We start from the raw sequence: 21901 nt of genomic DNA on the forward strand, positions 1-21901 counted from the left end.
TAGAGAGGAAAGTTACCTGTCATAAGACAGAGGTCCAACCACTTACTTGATGCTAAACCACTGCTAGCACTCATGGAGCGTCCTGGTTCTGTGCGGGATTTCGTGATTGATGGGATACTGACAGAACCGCTAAACATGGCTCGACTTTCCTGAGGTCGAAGGTTCTGCAATACAGAAGCAGACAGAGACAGGCAAGAGGCAAATTCATTTAGCATTCAAATGCCAAAGTAACCAAACTACAACCCAAATGAAGTGTAAAACAATACCGTGACCTTTGTGGATTTCTCGATAGTAACTTGGCAAGTAGGCAAAGGTTACTTTCTATAAATAAGCACAATAGATACAACCACATAATAGATACAACCACAGAGTCAACAGTGACTGCAAAATGCTGAAATATATGACCATAAGCAAAAAATGGGGTGGGTTGGTGGCGAACTCTAGAGAAATCTGGAGTTCTGTCGGCTGATATGACCATGTCAGCGATCACATCTACCTGTAAATATCTCATATAAATCTGAAATATAATACTGTACATCCTTGAGTATTTCTGCAGGAGGGCAACTAGCTGTACAAGTCTGAGAACTGCAGTCATTTGCCTCAGGTAAAATCTGGATAAACATGGACATTCCTTTTTTGAATTGCTGTGATATTTTTATTTTTATAGTTTATTGTCTGTGCTACATTTCAGATCTGTTTAGTTTCAAGTCAGGTTAAAATCTGGGACATACTGGAAGGAGCGAGGGAGATTTTAGCTAGTGCTGCAGACTCTATTAACGGGGAACTTAATGGAGAGAGTCACCCTACATGTCAGTGTACCTTAATATGTAGAATAAATACAGTGGCTTGCAATCCTGCCTCTTCACTTACTGCATTTGGCCAGTGTTTTATAACTACAGGATTAGTAGTTATAATGATCTTATTAGGCTTACTAGTTAAATACTTGTGATTTTGTTTTCAAAAGGAGTTAAAGGATGAAGATGGCATATCTGTCTGTTTGTCGCAGATACTTTAAACAATGAATGATACATACAGCTCCTTTTTCTAAGACAGAGTCCACCTAATTCTTGTTCTTTCGGAGCCATAGCTTTACTGCTTCATCTCCACCCCCACCCCTCCATTTAAAGAAGGCTAGGGCAGCAAATGTGGCTCCTGACAATAGAAAACAAGTTCAGAACTTTTCATAAATATGTGAAAAGGAAATCCAAAGCTGCTCAAAACAGCAGCTATGAAATCGCAATAAAGTTTAATTCTAAGGCAAAATTGCTGCATAGCTCAGTGGTTTAAGAGGCTGGGAGTTTGATTCCTCACTGTGATTCCTTGACAGGGCCTGGACTTGATTATTTATAAAGTCCATTCCAGCTCTCCAGTTTTATGATGATATGATGATCTTAAAATACATAAATTGTGATATTTCCCATAGACCAAAAAATCTGATAATAATTACATGCTGTCAAGTCAATTCTATCTTCTGGTGGCCATTTTCCAGAGTTTTGAAGTACACTCAGAAATGATTTATCACTCTTTTCTTCTAGGGCTGTGCAGCTTGTCCAAGGCTATACAGCCTGGCTATTCTCTTAAGGCGCACAATGGGGAATCAAACTCCCTAACTCTGGCTCCACAGCCAGATACCTATCTTACTGAGCTATTCAGACAGATTTAAAGAACCTACATGATAATCCATAATCAATATTTCAAGGCAGAATAAACTGATCTATTATCACAGTTCATATCATTTTTGCCAACTACATTCAAATGCCTTTCTTTTGAAAAACAGAATTCTTTATATTTTTTTTATTTATTTATTTATTTATTTATTTATTTATTTATTTATTTATTTATTTATTTATTTATTCGTCCCTCATATGTATACTGTATTATACTGTATTTTATTGCAGATGGTTGAATGGAAATGCCAATCACTCTTTCTGGAAAGAGAAAAAGAAGCCTTGATAGCTTACGTATAACATGTTTTCTTAATTCTGCCCCATCACTCAAGAATTTCAGATAATTATTCATGTGAATTTACTTGATTGAGAAGTTTACAACAGTTAGCCATGTTAGTCTACCTCACCATATTGATAACGGGGGGGGGCAGTAAAAGGAGGACCAAACATTGTGACAACTTGAAGATTAACAGATGTATTTCAGTGTGAGCTTTTGTGGATCAAAATCCATCTCCTCAGACATATATGTTGCTGGTCTGTATTTACCTACAGATAATAACCAATCAAAAGGAAACACAAGATGGAGATGAAGACAAGAATAAGATCTTGCCAGAAACCTGGATACTACTTGTGTTCCCATATCTACATTGACAGTACCATCAACAGTTCTGATAATGTCAATTACAACATCAGGACCTTGTTCATCCTCTAAAGTGATTTCTAACATCTTCTGCCAACAGTACCTGTCTGCATTATACATTGGTGAAACATAGAATACAGAACACTCTGTGACAACCAATAGATGGATACAAATATGACATCAGGAATGGCAATACAGTGGTGCCCCGCTTAACGATTACCCTGCTCCATGATGAATCCGCTTAACGATGAGGTTTTTGCAATCACAAAACGATGTTTAAATGGGGAAAATCCGCTTTACGATAATTGGTTCCCTGCTTTGGGAACCGCTTCTTCGCATTACAATGGTTTTAAAATGGCTGATCGGCAGGTTGCGAAATGGCTCACCGCTGTGTTTTAGGACTGATTGCTCGCTTTATAGGTACCAGAAAATGGCCGCCTTATGGAGGATATTCACTGGACGGTGAGATATTTCGCCCATCGGAACGCATTGAATGGTTTTCAATGCATTTCAATGGGCTTTTTACTTTCGCTTGACGACGATTTCGTTCTACAGCGATTTTGCTGGAACGGATTATCGTCATCAAGTGAGGCACCACTGTACAGAGAAATCAGTTTCAGAACACTTCAACCTCCCAGAACACTCTAGTAAGACTCTCAAAGTGACTGTTGTAGAAAAAAGAAATTACAAAAGGAGATTGCAGAGACACACTGCTTCACAAGCAAACTCCAGTACATCTCCAAAAGTTTAAAGAAATATCAAGGCTTCTTCACATACTATATATATTAATAAACCAGTTTATTGTAATATCATATACAGTGGTGCCTCGCATAGTGACGATAATCGGTATAGCAAAAATTGCTGAAAAGCTATTTCGTCACTATGCAATATTAAAAAGCCTATAGGAATGTATTGAAACCCCTTCAATGCGTTCCTATGGGCTTCAGACTCACCTTTAAACGGAAATTCTCCATACGGCGGCCATTTTCGCTCCCCGGTAAGCGAGGAATCCTTCCCAGAAAATAGCGGGCGGCCATTTTGGAACCACCGATCAGCTGTTAAAAAATCATCGCTTTGCGATGATCGGTAAGCGAAACAGGGTACCGATCATCGCAAAGCGATTTTTCCCCATTTAAAACACGGAAAATCTTCATTGCAATATAGTTGTCTTCCTTGACATACTTAAGCTCATACTAAAATAAATCAGTTAAATCCTTGAGGTGCCACAATTTATAATCCTTTGCTCTCTTGCTCTCTCTTGTTCTACTTCCCTGCTTTCATGTTGTTAACACTAAGGAGAAGTGGATTAGACATAAACATGGAAGTACAGAGATAGTCACGTAGGCAGGTCATGTGCTTGCCTGGCTTTAGGTATCTGTTTGGGGTAGGGAAGAATCAAGAGACAAAGGTCTTTAGACTGGGACTGATAGCCATGCATAAAACTCAACTTTTGTGAAGAACATCACAGGCAAGATTGTTTTCATTCAACCTCTGTCTGGAGTAGTGGAGACAGTACAATGGTATACTCTTCCCTTTCTCTATTGACTCCACCCTTTTTCCTTTTCCATATTTCAGTGTTTCCTCTTATAACCCTCTTTCTAGAACTCACAAATAGTGCCATCTCCTCTTTCCTTCTTTTGAATCTTTCCTCAAAATCCACTTCCATGTGAAGAGATGACTGAATCATTAGTTCTCACCTCATGAATGAAAATAGGAATAAGGACATGGAACTGAACCAGTACTGTATATATTTGTGCCCTTGCAAACTTTTCTCCTCTTCTTCCCTTCTCTTTATGTTTTCCTCAAAACTAAAATTTAGACTGTATGCATTGCAGAACAGGGCCCTGTGCCCCCAACTCTGCTTTATGTTACCTTGTAAAGCACTATGTACACTAATAGTGGATAATAATATGTATTTAAATCGAACAGATTCCTGTTAAGTAGGTAAAATTGCTATGGCATACTGAAATGCAGAATTCTCACACTGCAAATACTGGTATTTCTAATGACGTCATTGCATGTACAATTCAATTTCAAATTACCTAAAAAGAGTTTACATGTTCTTATTATATTATTCCTAAATATCACAATGGCAAATATCGCAGATTTCAAGTGGTTACCTGAAATGAACATGCTGGTGGTGGAAGAGGGGGAGGACTTTTTTCAATTCTGTGTGTCCCTTCTGCTTCTTCCCACTCCTGTGAATTGTTTAATTTGTGGTGGGGAGACCATCCCATCCCAATTCCAATTCCTGTTGGGACATGACGTAGAGCTTTCTCAATGCCCCCTCAATTATTAGGTTCAAGGAACCTGAAGAAGCTGGTGCCAGGCCCTGTGACTTCTTAAGATGGAGCAATAGTTTTCCCACAGTCATCCAGAAGATCCTAAAGTTAACTGAGACTGTTGGGATGTGCCACTAAATTTCCTCAAAGTAAGGTAAGTTCTGTTCCTATATTTTCATGGACATAACACTGGCATTTAAATACCAAGCTTTGCTTCATGAGGCGGTCTTGATTGCTGTCCATGCAGGACTTGTGGGTTGGGTTTTCTGTACTCCATCCAGTATGATTAACACAGGTCATATAACAATATTTGAATGCAATTTATTTTAATGCACTGGGCAGGGCAAATAAATGTTGCTACAAAATTCTGAACAGGCTTAACAAAATGGTATCATTGTACATCACCTTTCTCTCAGAACCTAATATGAAGAACTCCAGATTCTCTTTGGTTAAGCCCTTTAAATTATACCCATCTTTCCCCCAACATAATCACATTTATCCATTCTTGCTAATACTGTACTGTATATGTTTGGTTTGTGACTTGTTTCTCACAGTGACCCCCCAGATACTCTACATTTCTGCAGATCTGTACATCTCTGGGTCTACAGATCTCACTGAGGGAACACCTGCAGGGTAATCTGTGGATGACAGGACTTTGTAGAAGCATGTGACACATTGCAACAGCTTTTGGGCATGGCACCTGGCCTTCCCAGAATCCCTCATTCAGTATGTCCTTTGAATTTGAAAATTAATCTGCAGTATAAAGGGAGCATGGATGTGTGACACATGTCTGGAAACTTTCATGACAAGGGGAAGTGCAAGGATCTTTGGAATCCCCAATACTTTATAGAAAAGGTAAAGGATCTTCTGTACCAACACAGATTTTCCCCTACCATGCCAAATCTTTCCCCCTATGTGTGCAGCTACAAAAATATAGATGCTGGAACAGAAAAAGTATAGAAGTATTTGGAGGCAAATGAAAACAATTGCAAAGCTCACATCTCTCCAGATATTAGCTAAGCCAAGCCCCCGCCACCCCCCAAAAGAAAAAAAGGAACACCACACATTGTTAGTAGCAGGAACACGTGGCTGAGCGGTTCATACCCTTAGATTCATAAAGGCTGGTGTACGAGGGGAAAAACGTAGAGGTGGGGAATATGCAAGATTTACGGAATAATGGGAGAGGAAATTTTCAGCTGAATTAACAGTCATATGATAGATGTGTTCAAAGTTGCTTGGAGAAGAGATGAGACAGGCATGATGAGGAGGGGATGGAGGAGGGGAACTTGGCTATCAGAGACAACAGAGAGAGATAGAGAAACAGAAAGAAAGAGAGAACAGTGAGGGATGGTAATCACAGGAATACAAATTAAAGACCATATGCCCTCTAAAAATGAGAGCTATAAATTAACAGGTATAGCATCTGCTTATGGCCTGACCCATTTCTAGAGACATCTGGGTAATCTTCTGCTTATGGACTTGTTGAAGGAATGAATTTATATGCTGGGGCGCCTTGAATTTCTGCAGCACCATAACCTCAAATAACATAGCCTGTACTGTTTTTTTCCTTTGAAATCTAGTACATCAGTTACACACTAAAGGTATGGTTTAACATTGGCTCAGTCTAGGATATGTGTAACTTACTATACAAAGATGAGCCATCTTTGCATAACAAATCCAATCTCATTAGAATATATAATTTATAAGCCCAATGGAAACCATGTCATTTCTGTTCCTACAAACAGCCTGTGGGTTCTGTTAAGATTAAATATTGGCCTGAACATGGTGAGTTAAAGACCAAATGTAGTTTCCTTTAATGCCACAAATGAGTGGCAATATACACCAACCACATAAGAATATGGTCTACCTTTTCAACAAAACTTACATGCATGAATCTATGTCCTTTGCCCCACTGAGGAATTATGTTCTTTGCCACACAGATACCCCATCCTTTCAGAGGTCATTAATTCCTAGGCTTGTCATATGTCAGTGAGTAGAAGACATCAAACACACCCACCAAGCAAGGTACAAACTACTGTGCAATATACAGTGCATATAAAATAATTAAAATGTGGCAAATGAGATTTGAGAAGAGTTAAAATATGAAAGGGGCATTCATGAGAAAAAAGTTCTATTTGCAAATCCAAGCAAAGTGTGTAAGTGAGTTACTATAAATTCCATGCACATATCACTTCACTCATTATACTTTTCCTAAACCAAAAACATAACGGGCACAGACATTGGCTTGCAGCTCATGTAAGCTGACTTGCTGAGTGACCTGTGTCTTACACATGTGCTGGTCTTGAGATTTTCCTCTACAGATACATTACTAAGCACTACTGTACAGAAGTAACCTTCATGTAGAAAAAGTATAATACAGTGGTGCTCCGCTTGACGATTACCTCGTTAGATGAAATCGCTTGACAAGTTTTTTGCAATCGCTATTGCAATAGTAAAATGATGATTGAATGGGGTTTTTTGTTTGACGATCGGTTTCCTGCTTCGGGAACCAATTTTTCACTTAACGACAATCAAAACAGCTGATTGTCGGGGTTTCAAAATGGCTGCCCACTGTGCAAAATGGCTCCCCGTTGTGTTTTAGGACGGATTCCTCACATTACAGGCACCGGAAAATGGCTGCCCTATGGAGGATCCTCACTGGACGCTGAGGTATTTCGCCCATTGGAACGCATTGAGCAGTTTTAAATGCATTTCAATGGGCTTTTTACTTTCACTTAACGACGATTTCGTTCTACAGCGATTTTGCTGGAACGGATTATCCTCGTCAAGCGAGGCACCACTGTATGTGATTTGGAAGAGATCCCCTACTTCTTCCTATCAAATTATGGCTGTATTGTAGTCAGAAATGTGCAAACAATGAACCAGTAATGGATGATTTGACAAAGGCATATAATAGTATGCAGGGTAAAGAAAGAGTGGGTGAAGAAATTTGTTCTCCTTCTGTGTTGTAATACTAGAAACTGGGATCATACAATATCCTGAAGAAATCAATGTTACTGTGTTCAACAGTGACTATACTCTTATAGTGCAATTTGCAGTCATTTATTATAGTGTAATTTGCAGTCATTTATTATTGTTACTTTTCTGTATTTCCATTCATGCCCCAGTGAAATCAGTAAGCTATTACAGCACCTAGCTTTGCAATGTAAATACCTAAAATACTTTTTCAAGATTGAGCATAATTTAGCAGGGAAGTTACTTCAGGAATTTCAGAAAATGCCACCAGCAAACGGGGATAATGTTGAAAGTTCATTAACTATCACTGTGGATGTCTTTGTACTTCATCCTCCAAGGAGGTATGTCCGCAATGCAATACACATGAGAATGAACTTTAAAGACAGTCCAGATACACTCACAATTTCAATTTGTTGCTTCTCTGTGGCACCATAGTGTTAATATTCTGATATGCTGCATTCTCAAGTATTTCCATATCTAATTTACTGGCCATACAAAAGGGTAAAGGCCCTTTTTTGGTCTGGAATAGTAAATATAAAAACCTTGCACTATGGTTAACATCTGCAAAAGCCCCTAAGGAGATGATGGAACCTGAAGCTTGTCTAATCTAGTTTTTTACTCTGTGAGAAGATGTTCTGTCCTGTTTTGCCACTATACACATTAATCAATAAATTAATAGTGATGAAAAATAAAATAAAAAAGAGATATATTCATAGGAATATAAGAGCCCTGCCAGTTCATACGATAGGCCTGTGTAGTCCGTGTTCCTTATTCTCCTAATCACCAACCACGTGCCCCAATGGAAAGCCCATAACGGGAATAAATTATTCTTGTGGTTGTTGTCTGCTACTGCTGTTTATAGTCTTAATACATCTAATCTGAAAGGTAGTATATAGTTTTCAGACTACTCCCGATGGATATCCTTTTTCTCTCAGAATCTGTCCATTTCCTTTTTAAGTCCTTTGGAGTTGGCGTCACTCACTGCTTTTTGTCAAAGTAAATTCCACAGTTTAACCGTATGTTGTGTGAACAGATGTTTCTTTTTTTTTGCTTTGAAAGATTTAGATGGAATATTCCATATTTTCCCCTCAGAATGATACTGCATTTAGGATATTCTGTGGCTAAGGAAACTACAAGCACCAAAGATTCAAGCAAGACTGCAGTTTTAATTTGATTTTGCACTCATACATGCTCACTCGCTAAATATTAAAATCCTCACTGTTCAAAAAGTTTAAAAATGAAATTTATTAAACATATTGTTAATTAAAATGGCACCCTGTGTGCAGGACACCATCTAGTGGCAAAATACAAGGCATTCAAATATTTTCAATTTTCTTTTAAAAACGGGATTATCATCATCATCTTAGAACGTCAGAGCAGGAAGAGACCCTGTGTATCATCAAGTCCAGCCCTTCTCAAAGAGGCGCAGTGGGGGAATCGAACTCCCAACCTCTGGTTCTGCAGCTGGATATCTACGTAAAGTACTGAGCTATTCAGCAGTTCTTTAAAATTGCTTTAGAAAAACTGAACTCATTAGCAAGAGGAAACACACTAAGTATTGTTAATTGGATCCACAAAGAGGTCCACTATTAACATTTTACAGAAAATTAAAAATACCAGCAGACAAATTCAGAGCCATTTCCATGGTCACTCCCTGCAAGTATATATATTTTTTAAAGGACAGCACACACACATATGAAGCTATTCTTTTTAAAGGAGTACCATCCAGCAGGTAGCCTCACTGGTGAAGCAACAGATTTGTTTTAGAACAGTTTTCTGTATTATGTCTGTCATCAAGTGTCTTGGATGATGCCACCCATTATCTTAGGTACCTCTATATTGGAACTAAAATAGTTTAAACCAAAACTCAAGCTTCCTTCCCTGATACTTTCCTGACAAAAACAAAATAGTAACTTGTGGCCAAATCCTGGACACTCGCACTCCAAAATTAAGAAATGAAATATTTGCAAATATGTTGTGAAGATTGTGAATACCATTATCCATCTTGAGTTCATCTAGGAAAGTATTCACAAGTACACAGGTATGTACTGTATACATATTCTTAGTTTCTCTACATGTGTCCACCATGTGAATTGTGTTTCCAATGCAAAGGTTTCCACACGGGGTGGGTGAGAATCCTGCAGGTTTTCTGTTACTTGGTGGCAACAGTTTATGGTTTGCATCTCTTCCTACTTGCTACCTCAATGAATTAATTATTAGTTAAGTGCAATCGTGCATGCGCGCACAGAGACAAATAAGAATGAAACATCACTAGCTTTGTATAATTTGTTAGGGGAAGAGAGGACACATCACACATATGTATATCAGGCTCCTTGTAGACTCAGTAAGATTCAGGAAGAATTTATTTCACACCTCCATTTTATACCTCTCATTTTGTGTAGCTATCAGAAGTATCTCCTTGATGTTTGTCAGGTATAGAGATACAATGTTCCTCAAACATGGGGAAATGATATTTTATCAATTTCAAATTTATAATATAAAGTCTTACATTTTTGATGGAAAAGCGAAAATATCTGTGGTCATTGTTTCAACTGAAGCCAACTGATTTCTCAGAATAATAACTGTATATTACTTTCCATGAAATCAAAGGGAAATTCAAGATTAGATTAGGAATGCTGGATGATCAAGAGAGATGCACACTATCTGACATGGAGAAAATAAAGAGAAGATGGTAACAGTATACCAAAGACCTAAACAGAAGGGATAAAATGATGACAGACTCTTTTGAAGAGGAAGCCTATTTTTCCCATTCTCATTTTATTTGTTTCCCAAATGGAAATGGAAATGTCAGCTGATCAGCAGCTCCAGGGAACACACAGATGTATGGCCCCCAAAAAATGTGTAGTAGTGCAGATTAGGTTCATTACTTTTTTGACTTGTTTCCAGTTCTGTGGTTTGCAGATATATCTCTTTTTCACAATTCTGTGGCTAGTAGATATTTCCCTTTTTCTGTCACTGAAGCTGAACTCAAGAAGTAAGCCCTTGCAAAATATACTGTCATCCATTGCTTACATTTATTAACAGCCTGCCAAATGTAGTCTTCTCAGAAAAAAAACTATTTTTACAAAGTTAACAGAAATCTGTAGCCAGCACTTTGTTTGTTTGTTTTGGAAGACTTGACATTTGTATTTGAAATGTAGCATAAGGAAAAACCCTGACACATCCCCACCCTGCAAGTATTGTTAATAGTCTTGCGAACCTTGAGCAGAGATTTTCCTGACTGATTACCATGGTGCCTGAATTCAATTTTAGCTTTCCACAAGAAGCACCCAGCACAATGAAACAGTACATGGCTCTTGATTAATGTCCATCTGAGCTGTAAGATGCAGAGAACTGTCATTTACTATATCAGGGCAAGTGCTTTTAAACACAAGAAGGGAGGGAAAATAGCTAGATTTAGGAGACATGAGTATGCCAAAGGATCCATAGAGAGAAGGGGTATGTGCTCTGCCTGCAGAACATTGGAGCACCTCCAGTAAATTTTGTCTCATGGGCTAGGAAAGATTTCTACCTGAGATCCCGGAGTGCTGTTTTCCATCAAAGCATACATTACTCAATAAGATGGAAAAGGGCCAGATAAAATATAAAGCAGCTTTGGGTATCTAGATGATTTGCATCTCATAAAATTTGTCAATAATCATTCTCACGCCCTCAACTGTAAAGATCAAATGTCGTTGGATTACAACTTCAGTTTAAATTAACTGATAACATGTTTATTTCATTTTCTTTAAACACAAGTTTCAGCCCCTTCTGGGCATGCTATCACAAGCTTACCATAGGCAGGTCTTTGAGGATCTGTATTCCATCTCCTGGGCCCATATGTGCTATGTGGTTAAAGTTAGTTGGGTTAGAAATTAATTTATTCCTCATTTCTGGATCTCGCAGCATCTCCCTGCAAGAGAAGATATTCAGGTCAGTTTATTTAAAAAATGAGAATCTTTGTAAAAAAGAAAACGAAAAGTAAAAAAGGGTTAAGTATATTTTTTATATAGGTTACTCTAAAATAGGAATCAGTAAGTCAGACATCTGGCCAGGTTTCAAAGAAGAATGATTAACTTCTGATGCTGATTCTATGCCAGCTCTCAGCTTGATGAAAGGGGAAAGAGTCAGGAAGAACAGTGGTTTTGCTTAACATCCCATGCCCATAAAAAGTCCATATGGATACTGAGGCTCAGAGTGCACTACGGGAGGGAGTTGAGACAACATTCAAGAAAAAGTGTAGAAGTAGGCTCAATGATGACCTGGTGCTGTAAAGATGGCGGCAGAGATGAAGGACAGAAAAAAAAAAAGAAGAATTAGAAGTATATTGTACTAACTTTCATATTTCACTGTCACACTTACTTTAATAACTTGCAGAAAGAGAGATGCAAATGCATTGTTGGATACAAAACAAAATGTTTAGAGAGTGTTCAGCGTTTCAGAAAAATAGAAGGCATAAAATTATGGTGCTTGAGCTTAGTGCTAATCTTATGTTTAGTGCTAGTGTAAGAGTCAGAAAGAAAGACAGATGGTTTGGTGATATTGCCAGTGAAAAGGTTGGTAACTTGAAAATAATTGTGTTTAATCTTTTTAATGTGAATGTCTTCTACGGTTTTATACAGTTATGAATGGCTAGAAACATTAGAACCATGTTTATTGAGAATATTTTCTTCACCTTATGATAATTTCTGAATGTTTTCATACAAGCTGTAACATCAGCTTCCAAGGCACGACTTTGGAAAACTGGTTTCAACACTATACAAAATTTAGAGATCACAGCTAAGTAATCACTACTACCAGAATAACAGAGACTATTAGACAGAAAAAGACAGAAACTGCCCAAGAAATAGAATATCAAAACTAGACTCTGAAAACGATATATGTGCATAATTAGGAATGTAATTCTCTTTTGTAAAACTTTTTATTATCAATCTTTATATTTACAGTATATGCACACACACACACAAATGTACATATATACAGTATGAGGAAGGCATGCATTCCAAATTACAGTCATTGTTTTGCATAAATACTTAATTTAAAATGGATTTAAAGAGCCAGGCTAGCATTTATACAAATTATATATAAAGAATAAATGGAAAGAACAGAGACACGGTATATCTGAACACATGGCCTAGAAATCAACGTTTTCTAATGAACCAAGAACCATGTTGACAGCAGACAAACAGATCCTCAGGGTCTACAGGCATGTACAGAAGACAAGTACAGGTTGAATACCGACCTCCTCTGCTGCATCCTCTCTTCCTCAGGCACTCTGAACGAGTAACGCCGTTTATTGTTGATATTTCGGACCATCTGCTTCCGGCTGTTATCCGATGTCTCCGGAACCACCAACTCATCACCCTCTAGGAAAAAAAAAACAAGCACCCAGCGTGCTCTGTATGAAGTTACTTTAAAAAAAATTCAGCTGTGTATTCTTCCATATTTTGGGGAATGAGTCAAAGAGCATCAGGGAAATTATGTAAAAATAATGCTTAAATAAAATATGGAGAAGAAATTATAAAATCAGAACTGCATTACCAGAATTGTGATCCCACGCTAAATGACAGATTATGTGAAAACATGCATTAAAACCACAATATTGTTTTGTTATTCTTTAAAGACAGAAATAGCTGGGAGGGTGAGAACTGGCAGCTAATAAGTGATGAAAGGAGAAACAAGTTCAATTCTGTTTTTGTGGAGTATTTTTGCACTCCAATAGCTTTTACCCCATGGGATTCAAACACATACGGGGGAAAATGTTAGGTTAGGATTTGGGGGGGGGGGAATCTTTACAGGCAGGGAGTTAAGAAAGGGCTAAGGCTCATCTCCAGTTCTCTGCTCATATCCATTTGTTTTTTGAAGGAGGGAAAAGGCTCTTCATTATGGAAATCTGAGTTTAACATTGAATTAGCCCAATCTCACTGTATTATTCAAATATGAGTAAAACAAAAGTATAATTAAAATGCCCACAGAGATAAAGGAAAATACTTGGCATGTGAAGCAAAATGAAATGAGCTACCTGGGGACTTGTGCTTTCGGACAGCATAAATTGAAACAATTAAGCAAGATGATCTAATAAGACATTGTGATAGTGGAGAAAGGGGAGACAACAGTTGCTAAAGCAGGGAGCTGTCGCACTGGACACTGTATTTACACAAAAAGGATGATGGGACCTAGGATTAGAATTCTGAAAATCTTAAGCAGATAGTAAATTCAAGAACCACATCTAACACTCTTCTTTATGTGTTTTGCTTTTTATATAGATTATGACACAGGAAATACAGAAAAGCATGCTGCATTCTTGGACTTTCTTAGCAGAAGTGGGCTATGTCCCGAAAAACACATACTGTAAATAGCAAAATAACAGTCCCATAAATTAAAAAAAAACTTTATTCTATTATTTGTAATTTCTTCTACAACACTAATGCAGAATACTGACAGAACAACTATGCGCATTTAAATAGAAATAACATTCATTTTCTTCAATGAGGTCAGATCTTTAATAAGCATTTTTACAACTGTGATTATAGTATTTTAGAATTACTTGCTCGTTTATTCCTACAACGCTCCTTTGGGAAAGTTTAAGACAAGAGATGTTCACAGGTTGAACTAAGACAATATTCTATGTCTAGAAGCATATCAGACAAAAAAACAAAAAGAAAAGAGAGAAAAACATCGTGGCATCTTAAAAACTAAATGCTATATTTTAATGTGAGTTTGGATGGATCAGGTCTAAAGAAAACTCAAATAGCTTTTTCCTCCATTCCAGTGTAAATTTACTGGTAAATCATTATACAGTGGTGCCTCGCTAGACGATGATAATCCGTTCTACTGAAATCGCTGTTTAGCGAAATCATTGTCTAGCGAAAACCTTTTGCCCATTGGAATGGATTGAAACTTGTTTAATGCGTTCCAGTGGGGAAGAATCATCATTGTCTAGCGAAGATCGGCCATAGGAAAGCCGCTTTGCAAACCACCAATCAGCTGTTTAAATCGCTGTCTTGCGCAGCTTAGGTCCCAAAAACACCTGTTTGCGAGCGCGGAGGGAGCTGTCAAAATCGTCGTCTAACGAAAATCGGTTTGCGAAGCAGGGACCAAATATTGTCCAGCGAAATTCCCCCATAGTAATCACTGTTTTGTGAATCACTATAGCGATTGCAAAAAGCCAATGTCTAGTGAAAAAACTGTCATGCAGGGTAACTGTCTAGCGAGGGACCACTGTATAACACTCTTTTTAAAAGGCTACTTTGCTTTTTTTTCAGGTAGCCACCACTTTTAGGAAGAATGCATTTTTTAAAAAATTGCCCTTGAATATTTTTTCTGCCTACAGTGAGTATTTTAATTGGTCTAATGATCTTCGTTTTAACATTTTATTGCTCTATCTGCTTAATCAGTTTTAATCTTTTTGATGATGTTCTTTAGCTGTCTTAAGCACTACACTGGCCTCTTTTAATTTTTCAAAAATATTAATAGATATCTTGTTTTATCTGTGGAAGATTAAGCAGAACCAAATATAATAAAACTACAAGTATTAACAAACTGAGCATAAAAGAAAAACAGACTTCAAAATCAGTGGTCAAAATCTTATTGGAAAAAAACCCATACAAATAAGGCTAATCACGCAAGAATTTTTCCCCCTTTGCTCACTTTCCATCACACAGCCAGGTGCATGACTGGGCAAGGTTGAAGCACCAGTGCTTGAACTGGTAGAAGCACAGGAGAGCAATAGATGGCCAACTGCACAGGCAGAATGAATGCCTTGCCTGATTGCCCATTTATAAAATGTCTTTGCAAAAGGATTTCAGCCTGTGAAGTAAGGTGTGTGTGCAAAATGAATTGCGTTAAGAAAACCAGTTTTACTCCATATCCTTCCCCTCCCCCTCAGCTAAGACACACAGGACAATTATCTGTTAGAATTTCGTTCACAAACTTGAGAATTACCATTTAAAGAGCGAACAAACAAACAAAAAAGTCTGAAATGTTTGTGAAACCAAAAAAAAGTGTCAAACTTTTTAGACTGCCCACTTGCAAAGTGCTGCACTATCCTAGGCTGAATAAAACAGTGATCCAGAATGGATTATAACAATGTACATTAATACAGCTGAAGAATTTTACTTACCTGCCATCTTGTTTTTGAAATATATTAATCTAACTGTTTCTAGGCCTAGGATATTTAGCGATCCTTCTGTGTTCAAAGGGCGTACCTAAAGCATATAAGTTATAAACATCTCAGTAAAAATGTATTACACCAAAACCATATAGATTTTCACAAATCAAGCAAATCTGTCACTAACAACAAATTTCCAAGAAACCCTGAAACTGAGCAATGAATTGGAACGTACACCTTTGTAAATACCACTCAGTATTGCAATAGGAGTGATTTTGGCTAAATTCCAACTTCAGTTTCACGGGTGTTACAAGAAGTTCAGAGTTTTGGAAGAGGAAATGTAATGCACAATTTTAGAAGAACTAGGTAATGGTAAAGGTTCCCCTTGACATTTAGTCCAGTTGTGTCCAACTCTAGGGGGCGGTGCTCATCCCTGTTTCCAAGCCGCAGAGCCAGCGTTTGTCCATAGACAGTTTCCGTGGTCACGTGGCCTGCGTGACTAGACACGGAACGCTGTTACCTTCCCACCGTGGTGGTACCTATTTATCTACTCACATTTGCATATTTTCAAACTGCTAGGTAGGCAGGAGCTGGGACAAGCAATGGGAGCTCACTCTGTCATGTGGATTCAATCTTACAACTACAGGTCTTCCGACCTTGCAGCACAGAGGCTTCTGCCGTTTAACCCTCTGCTATAGATGCTTGTGATTCTAGTGATGGTGAATCCACTTCGTGTTTTAATCCAAACTTTACAGAAGCCAGGGAAGTACTGATTGCTAGCCCTTGAATAAGTTCAGCACTTTGGACAGCTCATTTAATGTCCAGAGTAGCATAGTGATTAAACGTCAAGAGCCTCAACTGGGCTGCTAATCTTAGTGTTGGTCAAGCTTCTAGTGGCAGAGTTTAAAGCCCTAAATGGCCTGGGACCTCATCATCCAACACTTTCTCTGCATCCCACACACACTGTGGCACAATCTTCTTGGCTGCTGTGGCTCAGTAATGAAAAACTACACCCCTGGGAATCAGCTGATAATGAGCCATCATGTCACATCTTTTTGACCCAAAGCTAATGGCTAAAAATACATACAAGCTTTTTTGTCTTAATGTTTGATGGTTCATCTATGGCCTGGTTCTAATTTACCATGGCTTCCTTTTTATGTATTATGGTTTTATGATTTTTATGATTCATGACAATCTGGGTGGATTCCATAGGCCAGAGTCTTGAACACTGAGACTGGTGGTTCTGTGATCTCCTTTGAGATTATTTTCACTGCTTGCAGCGACTTTCCCTGAAGGTACAATCTGAGTCTCAACTGTCAGTTTCTAACTGTGACTTCTGCTAACTTTTTACAACACTGGCAAGACTATATTTGATTACTCTCTCTAAGGCAGAAGAGGCAACTGAAGTGTCTGTCTGTGAGGGACATTTTATATACAAGTCTCACACTTCTGAATGGGGTCAAAGAGGCCATAGAAGATAGTAACACCGTAATAGTAAACTCAGTTCTCTCTTTTTTGGTTAGGGGAGAAATAGTGGGCTGACAGAAGAAAAGTAAGTTGAAGAAAAAACTATTTACACAAATATTTGAGTGAGTCAGGCTCTGGACAAGTGGTGAGGTACTGCAGGCAAAATGGAACTGAGTGTTAGCTGATGGGTGGAAGAACATGTGCTAAGTGCTAGGGTGGCACTAACAACTTTTTTCTAGGCCCTGGAAGATTCCAAGGACATATGTACAGGAAAAGAACTACTCATTAGTGTGAATCACAGAGACCATGAAGAAGAATCCCCTCTGCTCTTCACAGACACTGCTCTTCTCATATGCTACAACCAGTAAGTAATGACTAAACATAATTTTAGTTCTGATGTCATCCCTTTCTTCTAGAGATTGCATTTATTGACATACGGATTTTCATTATTACCTGAGCTTACCTAATATGCTTGCTTAGAATTATTAATGCCTTAACTAAACTGTCTAGCATGCAGTATAGTGTGTTGGTTACCTTCTTGAGGGGGATAGTCTGAATCCACTCCATTGAGTTCACATCAAATATATCAACTGCATTTTCACTGTATACTGAGAGGTATGGTGCATTGTAACCTAAAGAAAAACAGAAAAACAAATTGGACAAATACACGCTTATCATTATCAAATAGTAAACTTTGCAGTAAACCTCTTGTAATTAAAATGAAACTTTTTTTTAAATTAGAATTTCCATACCAATCCTTTTGATATTTATTGAAAAATACTGTATTGATTACAGATGTTCAGTATGGATCTGAAAAAGAGATCCTTGTTAAGTACAAATCCATTAGTAGGGATGGGACTTCTGGGAAATAATAACTTTAGTCCGCAATTTGGTGGGAATCCCCCAAGCCAAATTACGGGATGGGGAGCTGTCAAATGGCAGGACCGTAGAGCAGCCACCTTACCTCCATGCTGTACCTGTGCAGTTTCTTCACACCTCTGAAAGGTGCCCCACTGCATCTTTCTGACTCATAACGATTCCCTGAAACTCCCAAGGGTGCAAGGGGAATCGAATCATTACAGAGACTGTGTTGATAAAGAATGCAAGCAAATCCCTAGTGATTTGTTTTTCCAAACATCCTTGTGAGTCACAGGAATCCTTATCCTTATGATCTGAAATACAGATCTTTGTCACATTCTAGTTTTAACATTATCCATTTTTATAGTCTTTAACATGATAGTGCCAAATACTTAAGTTTTAAAATCAAGCTTTTAGAATTGGTAATTTTTTTTTTGATTCTGAGATAAAGAATTAATTATTATAACACAGAAAGAGACATTGGCTAAAATACTCATGTTGTTATGTCAGCAGAAGGAAGACAATGTAATTTGCAGTTGCAAATTGCTGCTAATTTCCGAGTCCCTGCCTGGACTCCTCATTGTATGGTGACTTAGCATGAAGCCAGGAACCCAAGCTGGAACTCAGCAGGAATTTGCCACTGACTTGTGTCATTTGCTTTCTACCAATTTAACTATGCCAGAGGATTTTGGCCACCATTTACCAAACTATCTTTTCCTGGCTTAGTATTCCCTCAGTTTCCCTTTATGATGGCATTTAGAACTAGTGGCCTTCCAATTAAGATTCCCTTTTGCATAAGCTAGTAGAACTTTCTCTCTACTTGCAAATGCTTCCACAACAGAATTAAAACAAACAAACCAACAAACCCAGTATTACCTTAAAAGACAAAAAGATATATTCCAGTTATAATCCACAACAGTTCACACTGAAATAAATTTGTTAGTCACTACGGTACCACTATTTCTATTTTTACTTTTTAAAATGTTTTCGAACACAGCAAAAAAGCCACCCACTGAAAAAAATTTAGCACCTCATTATATCTATGTTAGTGTTCATACTGAGCACCAGGTTATGTAAATAATATAGCTAACTTTTTGCATGGTATCTCCACTGAAACATGTTGACATATAGGACATCCAATAGAATAGTTGCTTTGTCTCAAGCCTATGGGAATAAATAAAGCTACACTAAATTAATCCAATGACATGAACTTACAGGAAGAGGAAGGAGTTGCAGGCCACATGAGTTCCTGCTGCCTGGACCTTCGACCTTGGCAGTCTACGTAAACCCCCACGCTGCTAAAACACAGCAGGTATTCCTTATTTGAGATTTCAACTGCACAGATGGCATCGGTTGATTGCTGTGCAATGAATGACAGTGTGTGATCATCTGGATGCAGCAAACTATGTGGGTTTCCTTCTCCATGCAAAGGATATTTTAAGAATCCTGACTGGTAGCCCACACAGAGCCGCTCACTAAAGATTGCCATCCACTGGACATTCCCAGCCACTTGGATTTCTTTAATCTTTTTGTGTCGTGTTTTGCTGTGGTTTAGTTCATAGCAGAGGACCTGTCTTTTCATTGCCACACACAGGCAGGTAACAGCTCCATGGCGCACTTGTCCAGAAACTATGGTCTGACAACCCTTTGTCTCTGCTAGTTTGTAAAAGTCAGTCTCTCGTCCATCCAAGGCTGTCATAGGAAACAGCCGCACATGACGGTTTCGTCCTGAGATCACTGCAATAAGCTGTTCACTTGGGATGAGCTCGATTTGATGAACTTTCTTGTTGTCACCAACACGAATTATCTCTGCAAAAACAAAGGATGAGGTAATATATTCTGCCCACTGATGTAATATAATGGAGATACTGCCAGATTACCAACATATTGCCATTTTAGCTTTAAATATAAAGACAGTGCCCAAACCTAGCCCAATCTATCAGCTGCAGACTCCTTACTAGCCCTCTTGGTTCTTTGTAATATCAGAAAAACAAAGATGTTCCTGAGCATCCAAAGCCTCACTTCTACCTGGTACTAATAACCTATCCCTTTTCATTATTCTCTTACCCTGTTTTGACTTCTACTGTCCCCACAGGCTTTGTCCTGTTATGATAACCAACTTTTCTGTAACAGCTATAGCATTTCTGGTATTGCACAAAGTTTGTGTGAAAAGGAAAGAATCTAGCAATTTTGTAAATAAAGCTGGGGTTATAACACATCCATATCTACTGGTGATGAGAAAAACTATTGTTCTTAATACAGCTACAGACATATTTAATACCACCTATCGTAATCAGACAACAGAAACTGCTGCAGTTACTGGACTGCCCAGAATTAGGCTTTCATAGCTGCTAACAGCACTGAGTGAGGACAGATGCAAGATAGTGGTGTGAATTCCAATCTGTCAACGCAACACAGATTGAAACACTTTTGAGTTAGGAGGAAACAACAGAGAATAATTTGAACAGAGAAATGCTGTATGATTGCAAATTATTAAAGTAATTTTAGAAATATAACTGATACTAGATTGGAAGTAGAAGGAATAGATGGAACAAAATATGCTGTTTGTGATTTACCAACCCACATAAGCCATGTTTCCTTACCATCCTTGGTAACGTGCACCACAAATAACCCTTCTTCATTACCCAGAGCTATCCTTTCATGATCTGAAATAGTTTTTAAAAAAGGAAAAAATATAACATATGCTGACAAGGGGAAAGAGAATAATAAGAAAGTAGATTAGATAAAATGAAAACAACATATTGATAACAGAACTGAGTATTCACTTTTATTTATCCATTTTTAATGTTACAAATTAATTGCCCCTCAGTCAAGAGAAATGTATGATAATAATGCATTGTTATTGTTCAGAGTACTTATGTAAAGAACTAAGGTTGCAATAAAAAGATAGTAAGAAACAAATTTTAACAAGAGTACGATGAACCACTCACCTAAGAACTAGTAAAAACTAGAAATCTGAGAAGAATCATAAACGTCCAACACCTATAAATAAACTTCCCACCTTTCCCAAAACCATGAGACCAAGATTCAATAGTGCGCTGGCAGAATTAGGATTTTCCTTCTTCCCCTGTCCTTCTGCACCCCAGTGATAATGATTTTCAGTAAATACTTCTTCCTCCTATCCTGCAGCTCCTGTGAGTTGAAAAAGGTTACACAGGAGGCATAGGACAGAAGTAAGAAGTAAAAGAAAAAAATCACCCCTGCTGATTATATCTTCTGCAGGTGTGTTATGCCAACAGGTTTTCAGCTGTTACATATCATAGTTTAAAAGGTGATCACTCCCAGAAGTCTATAAATCTGTTATAGAATTAACTGAAATGGCATTTTTGTATTTCCTCCTGTTCTTTATAAAGTATGCTATCTGAGATATTTACAGTGCAGAGTAGAAACTAATGTATCTCAGTGTAATGTACCTCTTTTTTTAATTAAAAAGAGTAATAATCATCTTCAAAACAAGACTATACAAAACAAAACTGACAGATAACTTAAATGTTTCAACATGGATAGAACAAAACAGGAACAAAACAAAACGGTTTTCACAACCATTCCACGTCAACATTAGGAACAGTCTAACATTATTGTAGGCTGCTGAAAACTTACCTATGATTGCAGCTGCCTGGGTGGTTTTAATGAGGGGCAAGGTGCTGTCATAGGCTTCTTTTGGAGCGTAGACTGAGCGGTCCTTGAGCTTGTTCTTCTTTAAAATCCTGTGCAATTCATTCAGGACTCCTACCCATTTGCTCTTTTCATTCTCACTGTCAGCTAGGATCAGGATTGAACACTTGTTACCTGATGCCGACAGCTGAGAACCTGTAACCTGTAAAAAGAATGCAGGCGTGCGTGTTTGTGTATGATGCTTAGATTTAAAAACAGTATAAAT

General features: G+C 37.9%; 1 protein-coding gene across 17 annotated transcripts in view; it reads right to left on the reverse strand.

Moving 5' to 3' along the window:
• Positions 1-21901, reverse strand: part of CDC42BPA (CDC42 binding protein kinase alpha) — a 202429-nt gene that overhangs the window by 7956 nt on the left and 172572 nt on the right. For 14 of the 17 annotated variants that reach the window (XM_078383006.1, XM_078383008.1, XM_072991030.2 and 11 more), the window contains 8 exons: positions 21622-21838; positions 20604-20666; positions 19216-19809; positions 17677-17774; positions 15688-15772; positions 12808-12931; positions 11361-11478; positions 47-164 (listed from right to left, as the gene is read on the reverse strand). In XM_078383006.1, the coding sequence (XP_078239132.1) occupies positions 47-164; positions 11361-11478; positions 12808-12931; positions 15688-15772; positions 17677-17774; positions 19216-19809; positions 20604-20666; positions 21622-21838 (1417 nt within the window). Of the gene's footprint in view, positions 1-46; positions 165-4427; positions 4559-5693; positions 5880-11360; positions 11479-12807; positions 12932-15687; positions 15773-17676; positions 17775-19215; positions 19810-20603; positions 20667-21621; positions 21839-21901 lie in introns of all 17 variants that reach the window. The other 3 variants (XM_072991083.2, XM_072991089.2, XR_013540370.1) reach the window with 2 other exon arrangements.

Source organism: Pogona vitticeps, chromosome 1, assembly GCF_051106095.1.
Source record: "Pogona vitticeps strain Pit_001003342236 chromosome 1, PviZW2.1, whole genome shotgun sequence".
Classification (NCBI taxonomy): Eukaryota; Metazoa; Chordata; class Lepidosauria; order Squamata; family Agamidae; genus Pogona; species Pogona vitticeps.